This window comes from Callithrix jacchus, chromosome 8 (genome assembly GCF_049354715.1).
Source record: "Callithrix jacchus isolate 240 chromosome 8, calJac240_pri, whole genome shotgun sequence".
NCBI lineage: Eukaryota > Metazoa > Chordata > Mammalia > Primates > Cebidae > Callithrix > Callithrix jacchus.
The window spans coordinates 57,291,493-57,313,672 of NC_133509.1; the positions used below are offsets into that span (position 1 = coordinate 57,291,493).

Genomic DNA, 22,180 nt, shown 5'->3' on the forward strand with positions numbered 1-22,180 from the left:
GTTTTATTAAAAAAAAAAAAAAATAGGTAGCTTCTTGCTGGAGATTCCTGGATAGATCCCAGTCTTCCCAAGAGTTAACAAAGGAGAGGTAACCAGTTGCCAGTGCAGTAGCTCAAGAATACAGAAGAGAAGCTGGCTTCATTCACTATTCCATCTGTCTCCAAGGTGGCAAACTCTATGCCTCCTCCCCAGAGAAAAGCCTAACCACAGGTTCTAATGGACAAGAGCTCACTATAGCTAGTCAGAATGGCCTATATTCAGGCGTCCAAGAGTAATTGCTCAGCTTCCTAAGTAGAGAATACAGCTAGTCCCCTTTGGGTCTTGGATAGGTTAAGAGCACAGATCTGAACATGCCTGGGCCTAAGTGAGGTGTGGGAAAATAGCAGCAGGGGGCAGCAGGGTAGTGCAGGAAAGGGCTATATCTTTATTTCTATTTCCTCTTACACAAAACCATCAAAACAAGAACAGAGAAGGGCTGAAATTCTGTTCAAATCCCATGTTCTCAGGGATATTCCAGGGAGCTCTCGAGGCTGTGCGCAGCTTCAAATCCAACACTAATTCCTCACCCCCTGGCCTGAGGTCTTCAGATTGGTGGCTTGAGCCCTGCAATTAATTATAATTCCTTGCCCACCTTGATGTAAGGCAGGAAAGCAGATTGAAACGCTTCTCTCTGATGGGCAAGGGGAATCACAGCCCATAGATGTACTGCACCTTCTGTGCTACAGGAGCAGAACCTGAAGCTGCTTCCAAGGCTCTGGACACTTGCACGCAGGGCTAGAGGCCAATGGTATATGAGCGGCCTGTGGGGTTGTGAATAGCAGAGCAAACTGGTGCTGTCACAGCCCACTCATACCACACCTTCTTGGAATTGCTGCATCGCCAGAAACGCACACAGATGGTCTGGCCTTCACGCACCGTTATGGGCTGCTGTAAGAAGAAAGACAGGGAGGGTCAGGGTGGAGCTAATAAATATGTGGCAACGTATTAAGGTAGGTGTGAAGATAAAATGATAAACATGATAGACTGTCCCAACCCTCATGAAAGTTATTTGAAGTTTATCAGAATACTGAACAATAAGACACTGAACAAATAATCAAAAGTGTGGTGAGTGCTGGAACACATACAGAGTGCTAGAAAAACACCTATGAAAGGGAACACCTAGTAGGTGTTCTACATAGAACCTAGTCTAGTAGGAGGTCAGAGAAAGTTTATCTGACAATAGAAATGTTTAAAGGAGACCTAGAAGATAGTTAATTATGTGAAGAGACAAGCAAAGAACTTTACAGGCAAAAGAAAGGCATGAAAGCCTGAGGTAAAAAAGAATATCAACTATTAGAAGAACCAAAAGAAGGTCCATAAGGCTGAAGCAGTGTAAGCAAGGGCACAGTAGCTGCAAAGGCAAGCAAATAGTAGATCACATCAAGTCTTACAAGCAATGTTCCAGATTTTTACTTTTATCCTAAAGACAATGGAAAGGCATTGAAGGGTTTTAAGCAAAAAAGAGAGATATGATCAAATTTGAGTTTTTAAAAGATGACTCTTGCTCAAAGTAAAGAAAAGACAGAAGAGTAGCCAGAGTAATGTGGAGAAGCCAGGCAGAATGCCACTCCAAATAATCCCAACAACTATCACTGGGATCCAAGAGCAGATGAAATCAGAAGAACATGAGTCATAGTCAACTATCTTCCTGGGAGAAGGAAAGAAGCACAACACCAAAGGCAAAAGTTACTCCTTAACCTACAGAGTCTTAAAAGCAGTTCCTACCTTAATAGGGAAGAGAATGGGAAACCATGAGAACATCCCAGGAGAGTGAGTCTCTGGACGAATACCTGTGTGGACAAAATAATGAAAAAATAGAGGTCTCTATGGCTGTGCCTTTTGCCTATGTTGAAGAGGGTCTCTTCTCTGATCACACAAAGATCTCCATTCACTGAGTACTGGGCTCCCCATAAATCTAAATGACACATGTACATATAAGCTGCCCAGGCAGCGCACCCTCATACTCTGCCATCCACTGCCAGAGACACTCACTCAGAGTGATGTCCTGATAAAGCACAGTCTCAAAGTAGCCTGCAAAGCCATGCAGTACTGTGTTCACTTCCACGGGAAACTCCAAGGTACAATAGCGGTTGTTGTCAATCATAGGATCTGTCATGAAAGAATTATGTGGCTGACAGGGCCAGAAGCTCTAGACAACTTGGTAAAGCATGAACAAGACCCAGGAAGGAAGCATAGATAAGGCAGACTAAGGACAGCAAGGGAGGAAAGGAGGAAGGAAGAAGCCCACACCCCTCCAGTCAGAGGACAGCCATAAAAGGACCTACCTCTGTTGGGATGGCTGAAGGTGAAACAGGGCTGGGGTGCAGACAGCTGGTGAAAGTTGTGCAGCCGTACCACATAAGGCATCTCAAACTGTGCCTGTCAGAGAAAGAGAGACAGAGAGAGACAGAGTGTGTGTTGGGGAAGACAGACAAAAGATACCTTCTCCCCCAAGGATTAAAAAAACTTTTACTTCAGCACTTCCCTGATTCCTAACTTCTTCTTTGCCTTTTCATCCCCAGCAGAGGAAAACAGTTGATGCAAATACAGAAAAATAAGAGGACTAAAGAGTACCACTCTTTCCAGAGAGAGTGGTTCTTTACCTCAGGGTCACGGTCCTTCTCCCTACAGGCTCGGACCTCATTGTACAGTTTGGAGGAGGAGATGGGAGCCAGGAAGGAAGTATACTCCCCGGGGATGCTCACACCGTCATCTGCATAGCAGGAAACTCAAATTAGTTCCAGAGGGAGGGAAATGGTATGTCTGTACTAACTGAAGGATCAAACCTCCCATGTCAAACTGACCAACGTTGGCATGGGCATGGAAGAAAGGCAAACGCATGTTGTCACATTACTAAGCCAGCCTGCTTCTAACTACTGTCAGGGAGGATTCTACTTTTAGGTTAATTTACAGAGTCACAGATTAAAACTGAAAGAACCCAAGAGTCTCAACTGGTGGTCCTTAACTTTTGTGGCGTCACAAAGTCCCACAGAAGTTCCTGATGAAAGCTAAGCTCTGGGTATATATGTTAGCTCAAGGAGTCCACTCCCCTCATTTTTTTTTTGAGACAGAGTCTCGCTCTGTTGCCCAGGCTGGAGTGCAGTGGCACTATCTCGGCGCACTGCAACCTTCTCCTCCAGGGTTCAAGTGATTCTTGTACCTCAACCTCCCAAGTAGCTGGGATTACAGGCACACACCACCACACCTGGCTAATTTTTTTTTTTATTTTTAGTAGAGATAGAGTTTTGCCATGTTGTCCAAGCTGGTCTCGAACTCTTGACCTCAAGTGATCCATCCACCTTGGCCTCCCAAAGTGCCAGGATTACAGGTGTGAGCCACTATGCCCGGCCCACTCCCCTCGTTTTACAAATACGAACACTAAAGTTTGGAGAGATGGCTTCATTTGCTAAGGGCAGAGACAGTGGAGCAGCTCTCAAACTCATATGATCTGACCAAGGTCCAACCCACTTTCCCCTAAATCCTCTACCCTCCTCCCACCTTGCTTCCTCACCCATCATCACCCTCCACATATACCCCAATCTGGGGGCACCTTTTAGGAAGTGCTGGGCTCCATCCAGGCATTCAGGTGACAACTCATTGTCAGCAAATGAGCCCAGAAGTTCACTGACAATGATGTCTGCTTTCTCTGGAGCCACCCATTCCCTCATGTCTGATGAGACTACGGTCACCTGGCTTCCCCATTCTTCAAACTGCCAGTTTTCTAGCCTGAAACAAAGATAATAAGGTGAGGATAGATGTTAAGGAAACTTGGCAATGGGGACTAACTTCCCAGCAAGCAGGTGCTACTCACGTCACCACAGCATTTGGGTTTTTCTCCACAGCATACAGCTTTATCCGCCGGTCAGCCTGCTTGGCTGCCCGCAGGGAAGCGTTCACCAGGGGACCCCGTCCTGCTCCCAGCACCATCAATACCCTAAGAAAAAAAGGGGAAGAGTCAAACAGCCTTGGCATATATAGATGTAGGTACGCAAGTCCCTGGGATTGAGGGGAATCACTCACTGGACATTGGTATCCTTCTCCTCTTCTGGTACTCGGTCTAGCAGACATTTATAGATGGCCTGGAGGAAGGAGAGAAGATCCCATGACTGTAATCCCATCCTCCCCACGTCATGCTGCCCCTGTGCTTTCCTCACCCTGGGCACCACACAGTACCTGCTGGTACTGAGAGTATTTGATGGGGTCCTTTTCAAACACTTCATATGTCTGAGATTCCAGATTGTCCATCAGTGGCTGATAAATGAGGAAACTGACATCATTTCTGGCAAAGGACAATGCACTAAAATATCAAAAACTTCACACTGCTTTCTGAGCTTTATAAGATTTGGAGGTGTCAACTCTCAAGATACATTTTCCACCCCACCTTCCTCCTCTCAGAGCACTCCAGGCCCACCTGAAGCGGAGACTGCAGATAGTCTTCATAGCCCTTAGCAAAGAGTTCATAGGCATTAGGTGGAGGACGGTTTTGGCTTAAGTATTCCAAGTATTGGAGGTAGGAGCAGAACTCCTTCTCTGAGTGGTGGTTGGTGCCTGTGATGATGAACTGCACCTCCAACTGTAAGAAAAGTCAGACCATCAGACAACAGCCCCAAACCAAGATTCTGGAATATCATGGTACATGGCCAAAGAGCCCTGGTGTAAAATAAGGCCCAGGGCAACAGTTCTTTTTTCCCCCCCAAAACTGAGTCTCGCTATGTTGCCCAGGCTGGAGTGCAATAGTGTGATCTTGGCTCACTGCAACTTCCACCTCCCGGGTTCAAGCAATTCTCCTACCTCAGCCTCCTGAATAGCTGGGACTACAGGTGTGTGCCACCAGGCCCAGCTAATTTTTGTATTTTTAGTAGAGGCATGGTTTCACCATGTTGGCCAGGCTGGCCTAAAACTCCTGACCTAAGGTGGCCACTTGCCTCAGCCTCCCAAAGTGCTGGGATTACAGGCATGAGCCACCGCACCCAACCTAAACCAACAGTTCTCTAGCATCTGTCCCAATACCAATAAAGGCTTCACGCTAGGTGGCGCAGTGGCTCATGTCTATAATCCCAACACTTTGGGAGGCCAAGGCAGGTGGATCATTTGAGGTCAGTTCAAGACCAGCCTGGCCAACACGGTGAAACCTGTCTCTACTAAAAATGCAAAAATTAGCCAGGAGGTAGTGGGGCACACCTGTAATCACCGCTACTCAGGAGGCTAAAGCAGGAGAATCGCTTAAGCGCAGGAGGCAGAGGTTCCGGTGAACAGAGATCATGTCGCTGCACTCCAGTCTGGGTGACAGAGTAAGACCCTATCTTAAAAAAAAAAAAGAAGAAAAAAAAAAAATCCCTCTTATGCCATAAAATTATCATCAACACCCAAAGAGCCCCATGGATCCTTGCTGTAATTTCCTAAATGAAACCTTCTGCAAAGTTCTCATGAGGTTTGCTTCCTTTTGAAAGGTTCCTAGGGCTACTACTGTCATTTGCCTTTTTGTTCTCAAGACACCCAACTTCACTAAAATTCCTACCCAGAAACCAGAGTCATCTTCAGGGTGGGCATGGTGGCTCATGCCTGTAATCCCAGCATTTTGGGAGGCCAAGGTGGGTGGATCACCTGAGGTCAGGAGTTCAAAACCAGCCTGACCAATATGGTGAAACCCTGTCTCTACTAAAAATACAAAAATTAGCTGGGCGTGGTGGCGCATGCCTGTAATCCCAGCTACTCGGGAGGCTGAGGCAGGAGAATCATCTGAACCCAGAAGGTAGAGGATATAGTGAGCCAAGATTGCACGATTGCACTCCAGACTGGGCAACAAGATCGAAACTCCAAAACACACACACACAATGTCAGCCTCACAGGAAAAAACAATCATACACAGGCGAATAAAGCAAGACATATAGCTGGACCATCTTTTGGACCCTTCTACCACTCACCTTAAGGAGCCGGAAGATGAGCCTCTGGTGCATCTTAGAAAGAACAGGAAATCCCTTCTTATTGGTCAGGAAAATGCTGGTGGGGAGAATGGCTGCTTTGATGGGCTCCCCAAGCCAGCGATCAATGACATGATTAGATGGGAGGTCAGCCCCAATTTCAAGAGCTACATGAGTGAGGCAAAAGAAAAACTGTCAACCACTGCCAGTCAAGACACTCTTCCTTGCTCCTTTGTGCAATTCTGTTTACTTTTTCAGAGAAAGGCAGTCTGAGATAGTGGGAAAGTAGCAAAATTGTATACTATACACAAAATTCCTATTTCTTATTCACAGGTCAGAGAAGCGACACTCATCCCAGGATCCTCATGGACTCACCCACTGCAATCCTCTTGCTGTAGTCACACAAAGTCCGGAAGTTGTGCCACCTGTTCAGAGTCAAATACAGAAAAGTACAGTCATCTACATATGGCCGACCAATCACCATAGCTCAAGACCTCCCTACAGGTTCCGCTCTGTACTTCCCCTCACCCTATCCCTTGCACCCTGGTACAGCAGCAAAGGGAGACATACCACATCCATGTCTTCTCCTCCCCACTGTACTCCTGCGTGTGTGTAATTGGTGCATTCTCAATTATATCATCTCTCAGGTCTTCTGGTGCCACCAATGGTACCCGCATCCAGAACTGCACATAAACATTCACCCTTTTAGAACTCTCTTTTGAACTGATTGGGTCCAGAAAGTTTCCCTCAATTAAAAAAGTCTTCATCCAGACCTCGTTAATCCCTTTATGCTTTTCCCAATTTGTGATTTTGTAAGTGAACGTGTATCTTAGGTAAATATCCTTAGGTAAATATCTGCCTTATGTAAGTTTCTAAAATAATTACATTTACATGTTCTGAAATTCTCTTCATACCACTTTTAGATGGGCAGGGCAATCTGACCTTTTTTGGGGGGACAAGGTCTGGCTCTGTCACTGAGGCTGGAGTGCAGTGGTACAATTTCAGCTCACTGTAACCTCCGCCTCACAGGTTCAAGTCATCCTCCCACTTCAGCTTCCCAAGTAGCTGGGACTACAGGTGCATGACACCACATCTGGCTAATTTGCGTTGTGTTGTGTGGCTTTTTTTTTTTTTTTTGGTAGAGACGGGGTTTCACTATGTTGCCCAAGTTGGTCTTGAACTCCTGAGCTCAGCAATCTGCCCATCTCAGCCTCCCAAGGTGGGATTACAGGCATGAGCCACTGTGCCTGGCAATACTTATATTTAAATTCTGCCAAACATAACCTTCACTGAATGGCTAGGCACAAAAAGGCACTTAACACAATCTGACTACCATGATATGCAGCAGGAAAAGAGCCTCTCAGCTATACCATGGAAGAGTGGTGGCCAGTGTGGATGTGGTTGGTCAAAACTCTGGCCAGATTGGTGTTATCTTCCTGATTAAGGGGCAGCAGGAAAGCTGGAAGACCCAAATATGCACCAAAATTCAGCTCCTGTAACATGGCCTGAAATGGATATAAAGAGGAAAAGGTTGAGTTAACAAGCAAATAGCTTTCTTTTCTTTCTTTTTGAGACAAAGTTTTACTCTGTCACCCAGGCTGGAGTGCAGTGGCATAATCTTGACTCACTGCAGCCTCGACCTCCCCAAGCTCAATTCATCCTCCTACCTCAGCCTCCTGAGTAGCTGGGACCACAGGCATGCACCACCATGCCTGGCTAAGTTTTGTATTTTTTATAGATACGAAGTTTCACTATGCTGCCCAGGCTGGTCTCGAACTCCTGAGCTCCAGTGATCCTATAGCCTCAGCTTCCCATAGTGCTAGGATTATAGGTGTGCATCACTGCTCCCAGCCTAATAGCTTTCATTTCATTGTTTCAATTGATTTACCAAGTTACTGGGGGTGGGAGGGGGCCACTTTCCCCACCCAGCATGGTTACAGACCTAATCTTTAGAAAGATCCAGCAAAGAAGTCAGTCTTACCACCTCAGAGTTTCTGCGAATCTTCTCCACTTTTGAGTCTGGACGGATCCATGGAGAAAGCTTTCCCACAATTAGCGTATTCCAGTCTGCACTCCCCCACCCAAGAAAGACAAATACTGAATAAGGTTCAGCACTTTACTTGTTCAATTTTCAGTTTTTAGTAGGAACTCAAGTGTAGAAATGAGAGACAAAGGTTTTTTTCTACATAGATGTGGGATAGCCTGGTGCAGAATAGAGAAGCAAGGAGAAAACAAGTTATTTATATCCCAGGGACTAACAAATATATCCAAGTCAGAAAAGGAGGAGAATGAGGGCCCCGATAAAGCTTAAGTTGTTATTGCCTCTAATAATTAAGGGGCATATGGGATGGTCCCTACCCCTTCCTGACAGCAGTAGGTCTGATCGTGTCTGGGGGCCAGGTCGATTCTTAGCAGGTTCCTGAATGAACTCCCTCTTGAAACGCGGATGGAAGACGGGCATGCAGAGGAAATCAAACCTACAACCGCGACAGACCCAGAATCATGTAAAGAGAGCAGCAGTGCCAGAGAGCCAAGCAACTGGATTTAGGCTACCTTGATTTTTCCACAGCCCTTTCAGCTGCCATCAGTTCACCCCACTAGGCTGCTGAGTTCAGACCACCTTGGGGGATATCACTTCTGCTGTACTGTGCCTCAATTTCTCCCCAAAACACAGCCATGGAAAATGTAAGGAGAAAACGATGGAAATCCACAAGCAGAATTTTTTTCTCCTCAAGTGACAGTCTTTCCAGAACATCACATCCTGATTTGCCCCAGTTCCGCCCATGCCTCCCCCGTCAAAATTAGCCTCTTCTCTCCCTTGCCCCCTAAAACCTCCTCCCACTCCCAGACAATAATCGCGACCTCCAGGGCCCTTTTGAGTTTACCCAACAACTCCCCCAACTTTTGGACTCAGTGACCACAGGCCCCTCATAAGTTCTTTTCCTCACTTTCCTGGGTCCGAGGATCCTCCCCTCCAAAGAGTAATAGTCTCTCCCGCCCTCATCCTAGCCGACCCCCTCACCCCTGCTTCTCCGGGATGACTAGTTTGCCCTTCTCCGTCCCCGAGTTCGGACCCAGCATTCCGCTCGTGGAGATCCGGCCCTCACCCCTGCTTGGCCACAGCCCCTAGTGTGTCAGCTATTTCGGGGACGCAATTCAGGTCCCTCCCGCTCGACACGCGGCTCCCACCAGCACCCCCGACCGCCATCGCCGCCATCTTTTTCCTCGCGCTGTCCACGCCGGGATTCCTTGATAGTAGTAGCCAATCACAAAGCCGAACTGAAGCCCCCTCCCCCCCCAGAAGGCGGGACGAGTCGCCTTAACAACCAGAGCGTCTGCCACCGCTCCTGAACGGGAGAGAAGGAGAGTGGCTTTTCCCTCCAATCCGCCGGCTGCACAGTGGCGTACGGCGTGGCTCCTGCAGATCCACCAATCTCAGGGTCTGGTTTCTGATGAACTTCAATCTCCCAGAATGCTTAGTGCAGCGGCCGAATTCAGTTAAGAAACTACACCTCCCATGAAACCCTGCAGTATAACCTTGAAGTAATAGCAGAGAAGAAAACGCTCCTATCCCAGGGCCAGTGGCGCAATGGATAACGCGTCTGACTACGGATCAGAAGATTCCAGGTTCGACTCCTGGCTGGCTCGGTGAGGCCGCTCTCTTTTGCTACATGAGCATTTTCTAATTTCCCCTTCCTATCTCAGTTTGTAGCTTCTTTATTATCTTCACTTTCATTTTCAGGTCCTAGGTTGGTTGGGTTCCGCAGTCATCTAATGTCAGGTTTTCCCGTAACTACCTTCAGAGGTGTTTTTCTTGTGTCAATTGAGAAAACTGGGTTAATGGCTGGTGCTATTAAAATGGGCTTTGTCACTTTACAATGCTACATATTAAAATAAACTGTGGTAACTCAGCTACTTCCTAGTGATTCTGTTTCAAACACAAAAGATGTAAATAAACGCCTAAACACACACCTCAAGATGGAGAAAAGGAATTCACGGTAAGGAATTTCATTGGGTAGCAGTCATGAAATTGCCTGGCGTGGAGACCCGAGAGAATCTACATTTTCCCATGTCAGTAGCTGCTAGAGATGGAAAGGAAGGAAGCAAGGAAAGGCATAGGGAGGTAAATGGGAACTCCTGAAGGAAGAGGGCTCACAGGTGTTGAGGGCCTGGCAGCAAGGATAAAGAAGAGAACACGATACAAGAGTCCGCCCCACGCAGGCGCCGCTGGCAGAACTTAGGGATCGACTGGCAGGGAACCCTGTGAAAGAAAAGCCAGGGGTGATGCCTACGACTCTGTCTATGCAGTGAGCAAGAAATGAGAGAAGCGGGTTTAGGAAGTCAGGGTTTGGGTTTGGTCATGCTGAATTGAACGTCTAGGGGGCGCTGTGTAATAGAAAGTTGGATGAACAGTGATCTGAACCATGTGAGATGGAGGTCGCCAGAAGAAATGAACTGAAGCCACAAGACTTGAGATCACCATCGCTCGTAGGGGACAGAGCCATAGGAAATACGGAAAGGCTGTGGGATAGGATAAGTTCTGGGGAACCCTGGGTGCAATGCAAGTGCCTCAAAAGAATGAAAGTCTGAAAACCAAAGAACTAAAAAAATGCACCATGAAGCCTGAAGGGACTGGAGGTGCTTTTGTCTACTATTATCATTACTATTATTATTACCCACAGACTTTTTTCTGCTCCAGGATCCCATGCAGGATATCATATGACATTTAGTTGCTATGTCTCCTTAGGCTCCTCTTGGCTATGATGCTTTCTCAGATGTTCCTTGTTTTGGATGACCTTGGTAATTTTGAGGGGTACTGATTAGGTATATTGTAGGATATCCCTCTGCTGGAATTTGTCTGTATTTCTCATGCTTAGACTGGGGTTGTGATTTGGGAAGGAAGATCACAAAGTTAAAGTGGTATTTTTGCCAGGTGCGGTGGCTCATGCCCATAATCCTAATACTTTGGGAGGCTAAGGCAGGTGGATCACCTGAGGTCAGGAATTCAAGACCAGCCCGGCCAACATAGTGAAAACCCATCTCTACTAAAAATACAAAAATTAGCTGGGCTTGATGGGGCATGCCTGTAATACCAGCTACTTGGAGGCTGAGGCAGGAGAATCACTTGAACGAGGGAAGTAGAGGCTGCAGTGAGCCGAGATCACACCACTACACTCCAGCCTGGGCAACAGAGTGAGACTGTCTCAAAAAAAAAAAAAAAAACTGCTACTTTAATCACATCATATCAAGGGTACATACTATCCACATGATTTATGATTTAATGTTGACTTTGATCATCTGGCAAGAAGTAGTTTATCCGGCTTCTCCACTGTTAAGTGATTCTCTCTCACCCTCTCCCTGGCCCCAGCTTTCCATACTGTATTCATTGGAAAGAAGTCACTAAGCTCCCCCTCCTTAGAATTGGGAGTATCTACAGAATTTATTTGGAATTCTTTCCTCCAGGTCTTTCCAGTAAGTGGTTGTTCTCAGCAAGTGGGTGAGTGCTCCACCAGCATTTTGTGTGTATTATATTATATTTTATTTTATTTTGAGATGGAGTCTTGCTCTATAGCCCAGGCTGGAGTGCAGTGACACAATCTCAGCTCACTGCAACCTCCACCTCCCAGGTTCAAGTAATTCTCCTGCCTCAGCCTCCCAAGCAGCTGGGATCACTGTGCAACACCACACCCAGCTAATTTTTGTATTTTTAGTAGGGATGGGTTTTCACCATGTTGGCCAGGCTGGTTGCAAACTCCTGACCTCAGGTGATCCATCTCAGCCTCCCAAAGTGTTGGGATTAAAGGCGTTAGCCATGACACCTGGTCTCCACCAGCATTTTAAGAGGTAAAAGAGTTGTTGAAGAGGTCTGCTTATTCTCTGCCCTACCTGTGCCCAAACAAACTTTACATTCACAGAAGACTTATTAGATGTTTTTTTCTTTAGAAGCTAATTGTCTAGATTGTGGACTATCTGTGCTCCTTGCATCTCACCCCTGACGTCAAGCTGGTAGCTGCTGTTGGTTGCTAACTAACCCATCATGGGTGAGAGGGAGAGAGGACAATCTGTCTATGAAATAGTAATGTCAGTTTTGCCACCAGCTAAAATAATTTTCTAAAGGATTCATGTAAAAAGAGCCTAGAATTTCTGACTGACCCTAAAGTAAGTTTACATGGGCTGACTTTCTTTGGTCTGTGTTGTCTTTGTCTTTTCATTCCAAATAGCCTCAGCATTGTGGCTAGCATCATGCTGAACACTTCTCAGTAATTCCATATCACGTTGCTCTGCGCCTTTCCTATAGCATTCTTCTGTGCCATAAAACACAGCATCTTGGCTGGGTGTGGTGACTCATGCCTGTAATCCCAGCACTTTGGGAGGCCGAAGCAGGCAGATTATGAGATCAGGAGATCAAGACCATCCTGGTTAACATGGGGAAACCATGTCTCTACTAAAAATACAAGAAATTAGCCAGGCGTGGTGGTGAGCATCTATAATCCCAGCTACTCAGGAGGCTGAGGCAGGAGAATTGCTTGAACCCGGGAGGCAGAGGTTGCAGTGAGCCAAGATCAAACCACTGCACTCCAGCCTGAGTGACACAGCGAGACTCTGTCTCAAAAACAACAACAACACAGTGTGTGACCATAGGTCTGTCTACATGAGTTGTAGAGAAGCAGGAAGGGAAGGAATGAAAAGAAGTAGAGCAGTTTGAACACATCCTGTCCCTAGGCATTAAGTCAAAGTTGGTGAAGTCTACCTTATGCTCTGCCTTGTTCTGCTCTGCATACTGAGCTTTTGGGACCAGAAGTATATGAATTACTGTAATATTATGGGACTTTTGCCTCGGCTGAGATGAATGAAGATAGGGAAATGGTGGGACAGAAGGGCAAATACGCTGGATGAGAAATAATGTTACTTTCTCCAATAGGTGCCGACGACCAACAGGCTGGAACACTGGAGACTTTCTGGAAAGGGGTCTCCCAGATAATGCTCCCACCTATCCCCCCGCTCCAGCATTCCTCACTTTCAGGCCCAATTCTTCCACCTTATCTTGTTTTTTTGTCCTTGTTTAAATACCTCTAGCCCATTGGAAAACTCTTTTCGTCTTCGTCCCCTCCTCCCTCAGCGCTTGCCTCCCTCCCCAGGCCCACCTTCACTCACCTCTGTGCCTGCCCAGACAGCCACACTCTTCAACACCAAAATAATGGCCCATTTGACCCTCCTACTGCTCCAGATTGCTTCTTCACAATCAAGGCTGTCCTCCAGCTATAAAAGTGGCAGAGTTACTGAGGCAAAATAATCTGTGCCGATTTGCATTATCTTTTTTGTCATCTCTATTATACAGTGTTTATCTGTCCAAATGAATAGAAAGCAGGAACTGTTCTGAACATAGAAAAAGATTAAAAACTACCCAATTTATCTGTGAAGATCAAACACATCTAATATCAAAACCTGTCAGAAATTATACCCCCAAAAAAGCTATAGAGCCTCACTTATGGATATAAATGTAAGATTCCTAAAATACTTAGGATTAATAAATAAAACTTAACAGTATGTTGACATAGTAATTATATAAACCTAATTTATATAAACTACTTAGGGTTTATCCCAATAATTAACACAAAGGTATTAGGAAATTTCTTTATAGAATAGATAAAAAATAAACCAAACAAAAAATATTTGATGGTTGTTAATTGTCAAAGAAGAGAATACAGTAAGCTAACTGCATTTTCTGTAAATATTCTTTTATTTTTTTGAGAAGGAGTCTCAGTTTATCACCCAGGCTGGAGTGCAATGGCATGATCTCAGCTCACTGCAACCTCCACCTCCCAGGTTCAAGTGATTCTCCCGCCTCAGCCTCCCAAGTAGCTGGGACTTCAGGCATGTGCCACCATTTTTTTTGTATTTTTAGTAGAGACAGGGTTTCACCATATTGGCCGGGCTGCTCTTGAACTCCTAACCTGGTGATCCACCAGCCTTGGCTGCCCAAAGTGCTGAGATTATAGGCCTGAGCCACTGTGCCCAGCCATAAATATTCTTAATAGTTTTAATATTCATTATATATGTGTATATATAAAATCAACAAGTTATGTAAACATGAAATGAGCTGCCCTGCATGGTTGCAAGTGCCTGTAGTCCCAGCTACTCAGAAGGCTAAGAAGGGAGGATCCCTTGAGCCCAGGAGCTTGAGGTCAGTCTGAGCAACATAGCGTTTAAAAAAAAAAAAAGGCTGGGCGCCGTGGCTCACATCTGTAATCCCAACACTTGGGGAGGCCAAGGCGGGTGGATCACGAGGTCAGGAGTTTGAGACCAGGCTGGCAAACCTGGTGAAACCCTGCATCTACTAAAAATACAAAAAAATTAGCCTGGTGTGGTGGCACGCTCTTATAGTCACAGCTATTTGGGAGGCTGAGGCAGGAAAATCACTTAAATCTGGAGGCAGAGGTTGCAGTGAGCCGAGACAGCACCATTGCACTCCAGCCTGGACAACACAGTAAGACTCCATCTCAAAATAAAAAAAAAAGGAAAGAAATAAACAAGGATATCTCATTACTGAATTATTTAATATTATTCCAAAAAATCCAATATAGTAAGATGGGAAATAGAAAAAAAGGGATTACAACTTTTAGGAAGGGAGAAGAAAATTTATCATTATTTGTAGATGATATTATTGTATACCTAGAAAATCCATAAGAATGAATTTGAAAATGATGAGAATACTAGAATGCAGAGAAGTCACTTGATGCAAGATAAATATAAAATAAATCTGTAGCTTCTCATATACAAAGAATAACCAGCAAGAAGACATTACTGATTTTTAAAAATCCCAATATGATCATTAAGAGTATGGCCTGCTAAACCAGATAGCAAGAGGTTTAAGCCCTGTTCATCCATTTATTAGCACTGTGAACCTAACCCATCTGACCTCAGTTTTCTCATCCACAAAATAGGAATGTAAATAGCTCTTATAGAGTCATTATGAGGATTAAGGTGGTTAACATAGTAAAGTATTTAGAAGTTACCCTGCACATAGTAAGCATTCAATATATATTGGCTATTGTGATTATTATTTTCTCCATTCACAGTGGTAACAGTAATACTACTATAAAACATTTATCTTGGCTGGGCACGGTGGCTCATGCCTGTAATCCCAGCACTTTGGGAGGCTGAGGCAGGCGGATCATGAGGTCAGGAGATCAAGACCATCCTGGCCAACATGGTGAAACCCCATCTCTAAAAAAAACAAAATTAATCAAATAAAAATAAAATATTTATCTTTACTGAAAAATGTTAGAAACTGACATAAAGAAAATTATAGAAGGCCAGACGCCATGGCTCACGCCTGTAATCCCAGCACTTTGGGAGGCCAAGGCAGGAGGATCACAAGGTCAAGAGATTAAGACCATCCTGGCCAACATGGTAAAACCCCGTCTCTACTAAAAATACAAAAATTAGCTGGGCATGGTGGCACGTGCCTGTAATCTCAGCTACTTGGGAGGCTGAGGCAGAAGAATCGCTTGAACCCAGGAGGTGGAGGTTGTAACTCATGTAGAAAGACCCATGGTTACATGCTGGGTTTTTTTTGAGATGGAGTCTGTCACCCAGGTTAGAGTGCAATGGCACGATTTTGGCTCACCACAACCTCCGCCTCCCGCGTTCAGGTGATTCTCCTGACTCAGCCTCCGGAGGAGCTGGGATTACAGATGCTCACCACCATACCTGGCTAATTTCTTGTATTTTTAGTAGAGACAGGGTTTCACCATGTTAGCCAAGATGGTCTCGATCTCCTGACCTTGTGATCTGCCTGCCTCAGCCTCCCAAAGTGCCGGGATTACTCTTACTCATGTAATGAACTTGCATATGTACCCACTGAGCCTAAAATAAAAGTTGGGGGGAAAAAAAAGGACTATAGCATTACTTTGCTTGTTTTCAGTCTGCTGGCCTGTCCTATAGATTTTAGACTTGCCAGCTCCTGTAATCACATGAGCCAATTCTTTAAAATAAATCATATATACATATATCTAGGTTCTGTTTCTCTGGAGAACCCTGACCTTGCTCTTTTTTTTTTTTTTTTGAGATAGAGTCTCAGGCTGGAGTGCAGTGGCACGATCTCAGCTCACTACAACCACCGCCTCCTGGGTTCAAGCAATTCTCCTGCCTCAGCCTCCCAAGTAGTTAGGACTACAGGCACGCTCAACTATGCCCGGCTACTTTTTGTATTTTTAGTAGAGACAGGGTTTCACCATGTGGGCCAAGCTGGTCTCGAACTCCTGACCTCAGGTGATCCACCCGCCACAGCCTCCCAAAGTGCTGGTATTACAGGCATGAGCCACCGCACTTGGCCAATCTTGTTCTTTAGATAACCCTTTTCGGGCCGGGTGCAGTGGTTCACGCCTGTAATCCCAGCACTTGGGAGGCCGAGGTGGGTGGATCACGAGGTCAGGAGATCGAGACCATCCTGGTCAACATGGTAAAACCCCGTCTCTACTAAAAATACAAAAAATTAGCTGGGCATGGTGGCACATGCCTGTAATCCCAGCTACTCAGGAGGCTGAGGCAGGAGAATTGCCTGAACCCAGGAGGCGGAGGTTGCGGTGAGCTGAGATTGCGCCATTGCACTCCAGCCTGGGTAACAAGAGTGAAACTCCATCTCAAAAAAAAAAAATAGATAACCCTTTACTAAGTCATTTGCTTTTGGTTACACATTTTTTCAGCCAGGCTTGGTACATTTAGGACTCTCTAAACTTCAGTTGTTTTTTCCTGAGACCAGAACTTAGCCACTTTGGCTGGACCTCAGCAACTCAAATACCGACCATCTTTTAAGTTAAATCATGTCTACATATTGTTAATCTAGCCTATTGTAAATTCATTCATAATTTTGCTGTCTCAAGGTATAAGGAAACTTGTTAGTTCCTTTAACAAAACCTAGTCCAGGTCCTTCAAAATGGATAATATGGAGAGATTCTTTTTTTTTTTTTCTTGAGCCAGAGTCTCACTGTCACCCAGGCTGGAGTGCAGTGGCACCATCTTGCCTCACTGCAGCCTCCACCCCCGGGTTCAAGCTATTCTCATAGCTCAGTGCACCATCATACCTGGCTAATTTTGTATTTTTAGCAGAGACCTTGTTTCACCAGGTTGGCCAGGCTGGTCTCGAACTCCTGACCTCAAGTGATCTGCCTGCTTCAGCCTCCCAAAGTGCTGGGATTACAGGGATGAGTTACCACATCCAGCCAATATGGAGAGATTCTTTTTGGGGTGAGGGGCAACACAGGGTGGTTGGACCCAGGAGCACCCTTCTCTTTTGAAGATGCCCAAGATGGCCCTTAGGGGGCACTGGGTCTCCAGGTCGCAGTAGCTGAGGAAGAATGCACTCCCCAGTACACCTCCATATTCACCTTTCATGGAGAATATTCAGGAAACAGATTTTGTTTATCCAAGAGTCCCAGAGATCTTATTCCAAGTTCTGGAGGTGATTTCCTTTATCTCTCATACAAGGGAAGAATCAATAAGATTTATCAGACATGGTAAGCAAGTAAAGATGTTCAATTGTGAAAGAATGAAGGGAAGCAGTAAATGCAAATCTTTTCTTAGCAGTGTGAGAGAAAGAGGGCAGCTAAGATCCAAGATGCCAACCCTCAGCTGTCACTTTCATGCAGCCCCTTCTACTTATCCTACAAGGGCCCTTCCCATGCTGCCACAATAGAGAGCAGCATATAGGAAAGGCACCTCCAGCAAATCTTGTAACTCCAGTGGATGTGCAGAATGAATGGACCAAGAGCTGTAGTGTTCCCTCAGGCCACACTGGACATGTCTTTTGTTCCTTTTCCCCTACAAAGAAACTGTTTTGAAAGACTTTTTTCTACCAGACTACACTCATAAGCTCAATCAATAGTTGATTTTTTCTGGCTGGGCACAGTGACTCATGCCTGTAATCCCAGCACTTTGGGAGGCCAAGGCAGGTGGATCACCTGAAGTCAGGAGTTCAAGAGCAGCCTGGCCAACGTGGCAAAACCCTGTCTCTAATAAAAATACAAAAATTAGCTAGATGTGGTGGCATGCACCTGTAATCCCAGCTACTTGGGAGGCTGAGGCAGGAGAATTGCTTGAACCTGGGAAGCAGAGGTTGCAGTGAGCTGAGATCATGCTACTGCACTCCATCCTCGGAAACAGAGTAAGACTCTGTCTCAAAAAAAAAGGTTTATTTTTTCCATAAAATAAGTAATATAATATACTGATTTACTATAATACCAGCAGAAAGCAAAGGCACCTGAGCAAGATATATGTGCAGTGATATCCAATGAAGCATTTTTGCAATAGGGCAAGAAGGATATTAATAATCTTAATATCATAAAGGGAATGGTTAAATGATAATATAACCATAGTCTAATAATAATATTACCTAAATTTTTTAAACTTTTTCTTTATTTAATTTTTAGAGACGAGGTATTGCTCTGTCACCTGGGCTGGAGTACATTGGCACAATCATAGTTCACTGCAGCCTCCAACTCCTAGGCTCAAGCAATCCTCCTACCTCAGCCTCCTGAGTAGCTATGGCTATCAGAGTACCACCATGCCCAGCTAATATTAGCTAATATTTATGTGCATATGGTTGTATATTTATAGAAACAGATCTGACACACAGTGATCTATACACCAAATCACTCTGGTTACTCTGGGGAGGTGGGTTGGGGTAACAGGGTTTTTGTGTGGGGGTATCTGAAGGTGTGTGGTTTAATCTTTTACTTTTTACTGTATATAATTCTGCTTTGAGAATTTTTTCTTTTTTTTGAGACGGAGTCTCGCTCTGTTGCCCAGGCTGGAGTGCAATGGTGCAGTCTTGCCTCACTGTAACCTCTGCCTCCCAGGTTCAAGTGATTCTCCTGCCTAAAGCCTCCTGAGTAGCTGGGATTATAGGCACCCGCCACCATGCCCAGCTAATTTTTGTATTTTTAGTAGAAATGGAATTTCACCATGTCGGCTAGGCTGGTCTCGAACTCCTGACCTCGTGATCCACCCATCTTGACCTCCCAACGTGCTGGATTACAGGCGTGAGCCACCACACCCAGCCTGTTTTGAGTATTTTGACAAAGCATGTGTTCTAGTTTTAAAGCCAATAAATATTTTTTTAAAAAAATAGTTTCTGCAAGGCTGGGCATGGTGGCTCACGCCTATAATCCCAGAACTTTGGGAGGCCAAGGCAGGCAGATAACTTAAGGTTGGGAGTTCGAGACCAGCCTCACCCCATCTTTACTAAAAATACAAAATTAGCTGGGCATGGTGGCACATGCTTGTAATCCCAGTTACTCAGGAGGCTGAGGTAGGAGAATCGCTTAAACCCAGGAGGTGGAGGTTGCGGTGAGCCAAGATTGTGCCATTGCACTCCAGCCTGGGCAACAGGGGCAAAACTCCATTAAAAAAAAAAAAAAAAAGTTTGTGCAGAACTGTTGCAAGCAAATATTCCATTTTCTTTTCTATTTTATTTTGTTTTTAGTTTTTTGTTTTGTTTTTTAAGAGACAGGGTTTCACCATGTTGCCCAGGCTGGTCTCGAACTCCTGACCTCAAGTGATCTGCCTGCCTCGGCCTCCCAAAGTGCTGGGATTACAGGCATGATGAGCCACTGCACCTGGCCCCATTTTATTTATTTATTTATTTTGTTTTTTTCTAGGCAGTCTCAGTCTGTAGCCCAAGCTAGAGTGCAATGGCCCAATCTCAGCTCACTGCAACCTCCACCTCTGGGGCTCAAGCAATTCTTATGCCTCAACCTCCCAAGTAGCTGGGAGTATAGGTGCACATCACCACACCCAGCTAATTTTTTGTATTTTAGTAGAGACAGGGTTTCACCATATTGCCCAGGGTGGTCTCAAACTCCTGGGCTCAGGCGATCTGCCTGCCTTCGCCTCCCAAAATGCTGGGATTACAAGCGTAAACCACTGCACCTGGCCCATTTTCTTCAGGCTTTTTGGAAACACAAGAAATAGCTCACTGTCCATCCCCATGCCATTTAGAGAGCCAGAGTGAGGACCACTGCCGTGGAACTCATTTTGCTTTCTCAGGCAGCTCAAAATTGAAATGTTTCTCAAACTCCAGCTTTCCAGATTCTCTACTGAAGCCATAGGATATTTTTTTATCAAATTTTGTTCACTTTACATGAAAGCTTTCTTTGGTATGTGATTTGCCCATTCTTAACTCTGCCTTCCCACATGGCTTCTTCCCTTTTCTCTCTTTGTTGGTTTTTCCATAATTCTGTTCCTTAATTTTTTCTTTTTGAAGCAGAATCTTGCTCTGCCACTCAGGCTGGAGTACAGTGGCATGCAGCTCACTGTAACTTCAACCTCCCAGGCTCAAGCAATGCTCCCACCTCAGCCTCCTGAGTAGTTGGAAATACAGGCACATGCCACTAAGCACAGCTAATTTAAAAAATTTTTCTTTTGTAAAGATGGGTTCTCCCTGTGCTTCCCGGACTGGTCTCAGACTCCTGGACTCAAGCAATCCTCCCTCCTTGGGGTTCTGAAGTGCTAGGATTATAGGTGAGCCACTGTACCCAGCCCTCAAATTCTATTCTTGATTTCACTTCTGGTTTACAACCACATATATTTGCACTTCTTGTTACTTTATGTTCTTAGACTGTTTTGTGTGTCTACTACTGTGTATAGGTTATAAACATTGAGAACAAGGTTTTTATTCATTTATTTAGAAACAGTCTTACTCTGTCATCAAGGCTGGAGTGCAGTGCTACAATCTTTGCTAACTGCTACCTCCCCCTTCCAGGTTCAAGTGATCCTCCCACCTTAGCCTTCTGAGTAGCTGGGACTACAGGCAGGCATCACTACACCTGGCTAATTTTATTTTTAGTAGAGATGGGGTTTTACCATGTTAGCCAAGCTGGTCTTGAACTCCTGGCCTGACGTGATCCCCCCTACCCCGCCTTGGCCTCCCAAAGTGCTGGGATTACAGGCGTGAGTCACTGGGCCCTGGCAAGGTCCTTTTTTTTTTTTGAGATGGAGTCTTGCTCTGTCACCCAGGCTGGAGTGCAGTGGTGTGATCTTGGCTTACCACAACCTCCACCTCTTGGGATCAAGCAATTCTCGTGCCTCAGCCTCCTGAGTAGCTGGGATTACAAGCATGCGCCACCACACCCGACTGATTTTTGTATTTTTAGTAGAGACAGGGTTTTGCCATGTTGGGGAGGCTGGTTTCAAACTCCTGGCCTCAGATGATCTACTGACCCCAGCCTCCCAAGGTGCTGGGATTACATGTGTGAGCCACTGGGCCTGGCCTCAAGATCCAGTTTTAAAAGTTATTACCTTTATTATTTCAAATACCAAAACTTAGTATGATTCAGGATGATTAGTATACCAAAACTAATTGACTGAGGAAATGCTAAACACTCTAAGTATCAGGAAGAACTATTTTGAGATTTTTGAAGTTCATTTCCAGATGCTACTTACAAAGAGAAAATGGATTTTTATACACTAGAGATATCGCTATGTGGTATCTGACAGTTCCCACCTTAACCAAGCAATAAAACTCAGCATAATTAATAGTGACAAATTGCAACCTGATGTCTCCAGGGTGATGTAATGTGAAGTATGTAATGTCATTTATTAAGTATTCTTTGCAAACCTGTGTAACCGAAATCTAATCAAGTCTGTGGACCTACTTCCAGTTTCCAGGAAATACAGGTTTACAGCACTGTCCAATAGAACTTTCTGTAATAATGTAGATATTCTATATCTGCAATGTCCAATACAATAACCAGTAGCCTACTGAAAATTTCATTTTTTTGTTTGGTTTTTGGAAAGCAGGGTCTCACTTTGTCACCCAGGCTGCAGTGCAGTGGCATGTTGGACAAAATCTTTAGCTCCTCCATCCTGACAGAAGGAAGAAAGAAATGTCAAGTGGAAGATCCCTGATAGCAGCAGGCTTAGGAATGGACACAGTAACTGCCGATGGTCAAGGTATGAGCTAAACACTGATAGGATAAACAAGGTCACTCTGAATCTCTGAGCAATTGCTCTCCAAAAAAAAAAAAATACAAAAATTGGCTGAGTGCAGTGGCTCACACCTATAATCCCAGCATTTTGGGAGACCGAGGCAGGTGGATTGCCTGAGGTCAGGAGTTCGAGACCAACCTGGCCAACATGTCAAAACCCCATCTTTACTAAAACTACAACAATTAGCCCAATGTGGTGGCACATACCTGTAATCTCAGCTACTCAGAAGG

At 45.1% G+C, this 22,180-nt stretch overlaps 1 protein-coding gene, 1 long non-coding RNA gene and 1 other non-coding gene across 13 annotated transcripts; 2 read left to right on the forward strand and 1 right to left on the reverse strand.

Annotated features, from left to right (window-relative positions):
* Positions 1-401: 401 nt before the first annotated feature.
* Positions 402-9,192, reverse strand: PRMT5 (protein arginine methyltransferase 5). Of its 10 annotated transcripts, none has more exons than XR_623278.5 (18): positions 9,068-9,192; positions 8,319-8,437; positions 7,942-8,027; positions 7,331-7,465; positions 6,531-6,643; positions 6,336-6,385; positions 5,964-6,127; positions 4,451-4,612; positions 4,213-4,290; positions 4,060-4,118; positions 3,851-3,973; positions 3,590-3,765; positions 2,643-2,752; positions 2,325-2,418; positions 2,032-2,148; positions 1,765-1,829; positions 712-927; positions 402-603 (listed from the first exon to the last, which is right to left on the reverse strand). XR_623278.5 is itself a non-coding variant. In XM_002753615.5 (17 exons), the coding sequence occupies exons 1-17, from the start codon at positions 9,175-9,177 to the stop codon at positions 775-777; spliced, it is 1,914 nt and encodes a 637-aa protein (XP_002753661.2). In that variant the 5' UTR covers positions 9,178-9,192; the 3' UTR covers positions 402-774. The 10 variants fall into 10 exon arrangements, 6 of the variants coding, with proteins under 6 accessions (XP_002753661.2, XP_002753663.2, XP_035115990.1 ...); XR_004729759.3 differs by having other exon boundaries at positions 8,983-9,192; XR_013521088.1 differs by lacking the exon at positions 8,319-8,437.
* Positions 9,193-9,487: 295 nt separating this feature from the next.
* Positions 9,488-21,894, forward strand: LOC118144893 (uncharacterized). Of its 2 annotated transcripts, none has more exons than XR_008474698.2 (3): positions 9,488-9,608; positions 20,393-20,483; positions 21,762-21,894. It is a non-coding gene; the product is annotated as an uncharacterized LOC118144893 (long non-coding RNA). The 2 variants fall into 2 exon arrangements; XR_013521101.1 differs by having other exon boundaries at positions 9,488-9,587.
* On the forward strand, positions 9,536-9,608 carry TRNAR-ACG (transfer RNA arginine (anticodon ACG)). Its single transcript has one exon. It is a non-coding gene; the product is annotated as a tRNA-Arg (tRNA).
* Positions 21,895-22,180: the final 286 nt, after the last annotated feature.

What these genes read in the sequence shown, in the direction of transcription:
- PRMT5 (XM_002753615.5), bottom strand. Translation starts at nt 9,177, where the DNA reads ATGGCGGCGATGGCGGTCGGGGGTGCTGGTGGGAGCCGCGTGTCGAGC. An exon ending in CCTACTGCTGTCAGGAAGGG is followed by an intron (nt 8,028 to 8,318) that starts GTAGGGACCATC and finishes GGGGGAGTGCAG; the next exon opens with ACTGGAATACGCTAATTGTG. An exon ending in CAGCAAGAGGATTGCAGTGG is followed by an intron (nt 6,128 to 6,335) that starts GTGAGTCCATGA and finishes TCACTCATGTAG; the next exon opens with CTCTTGAAATTGGGGCTGAC.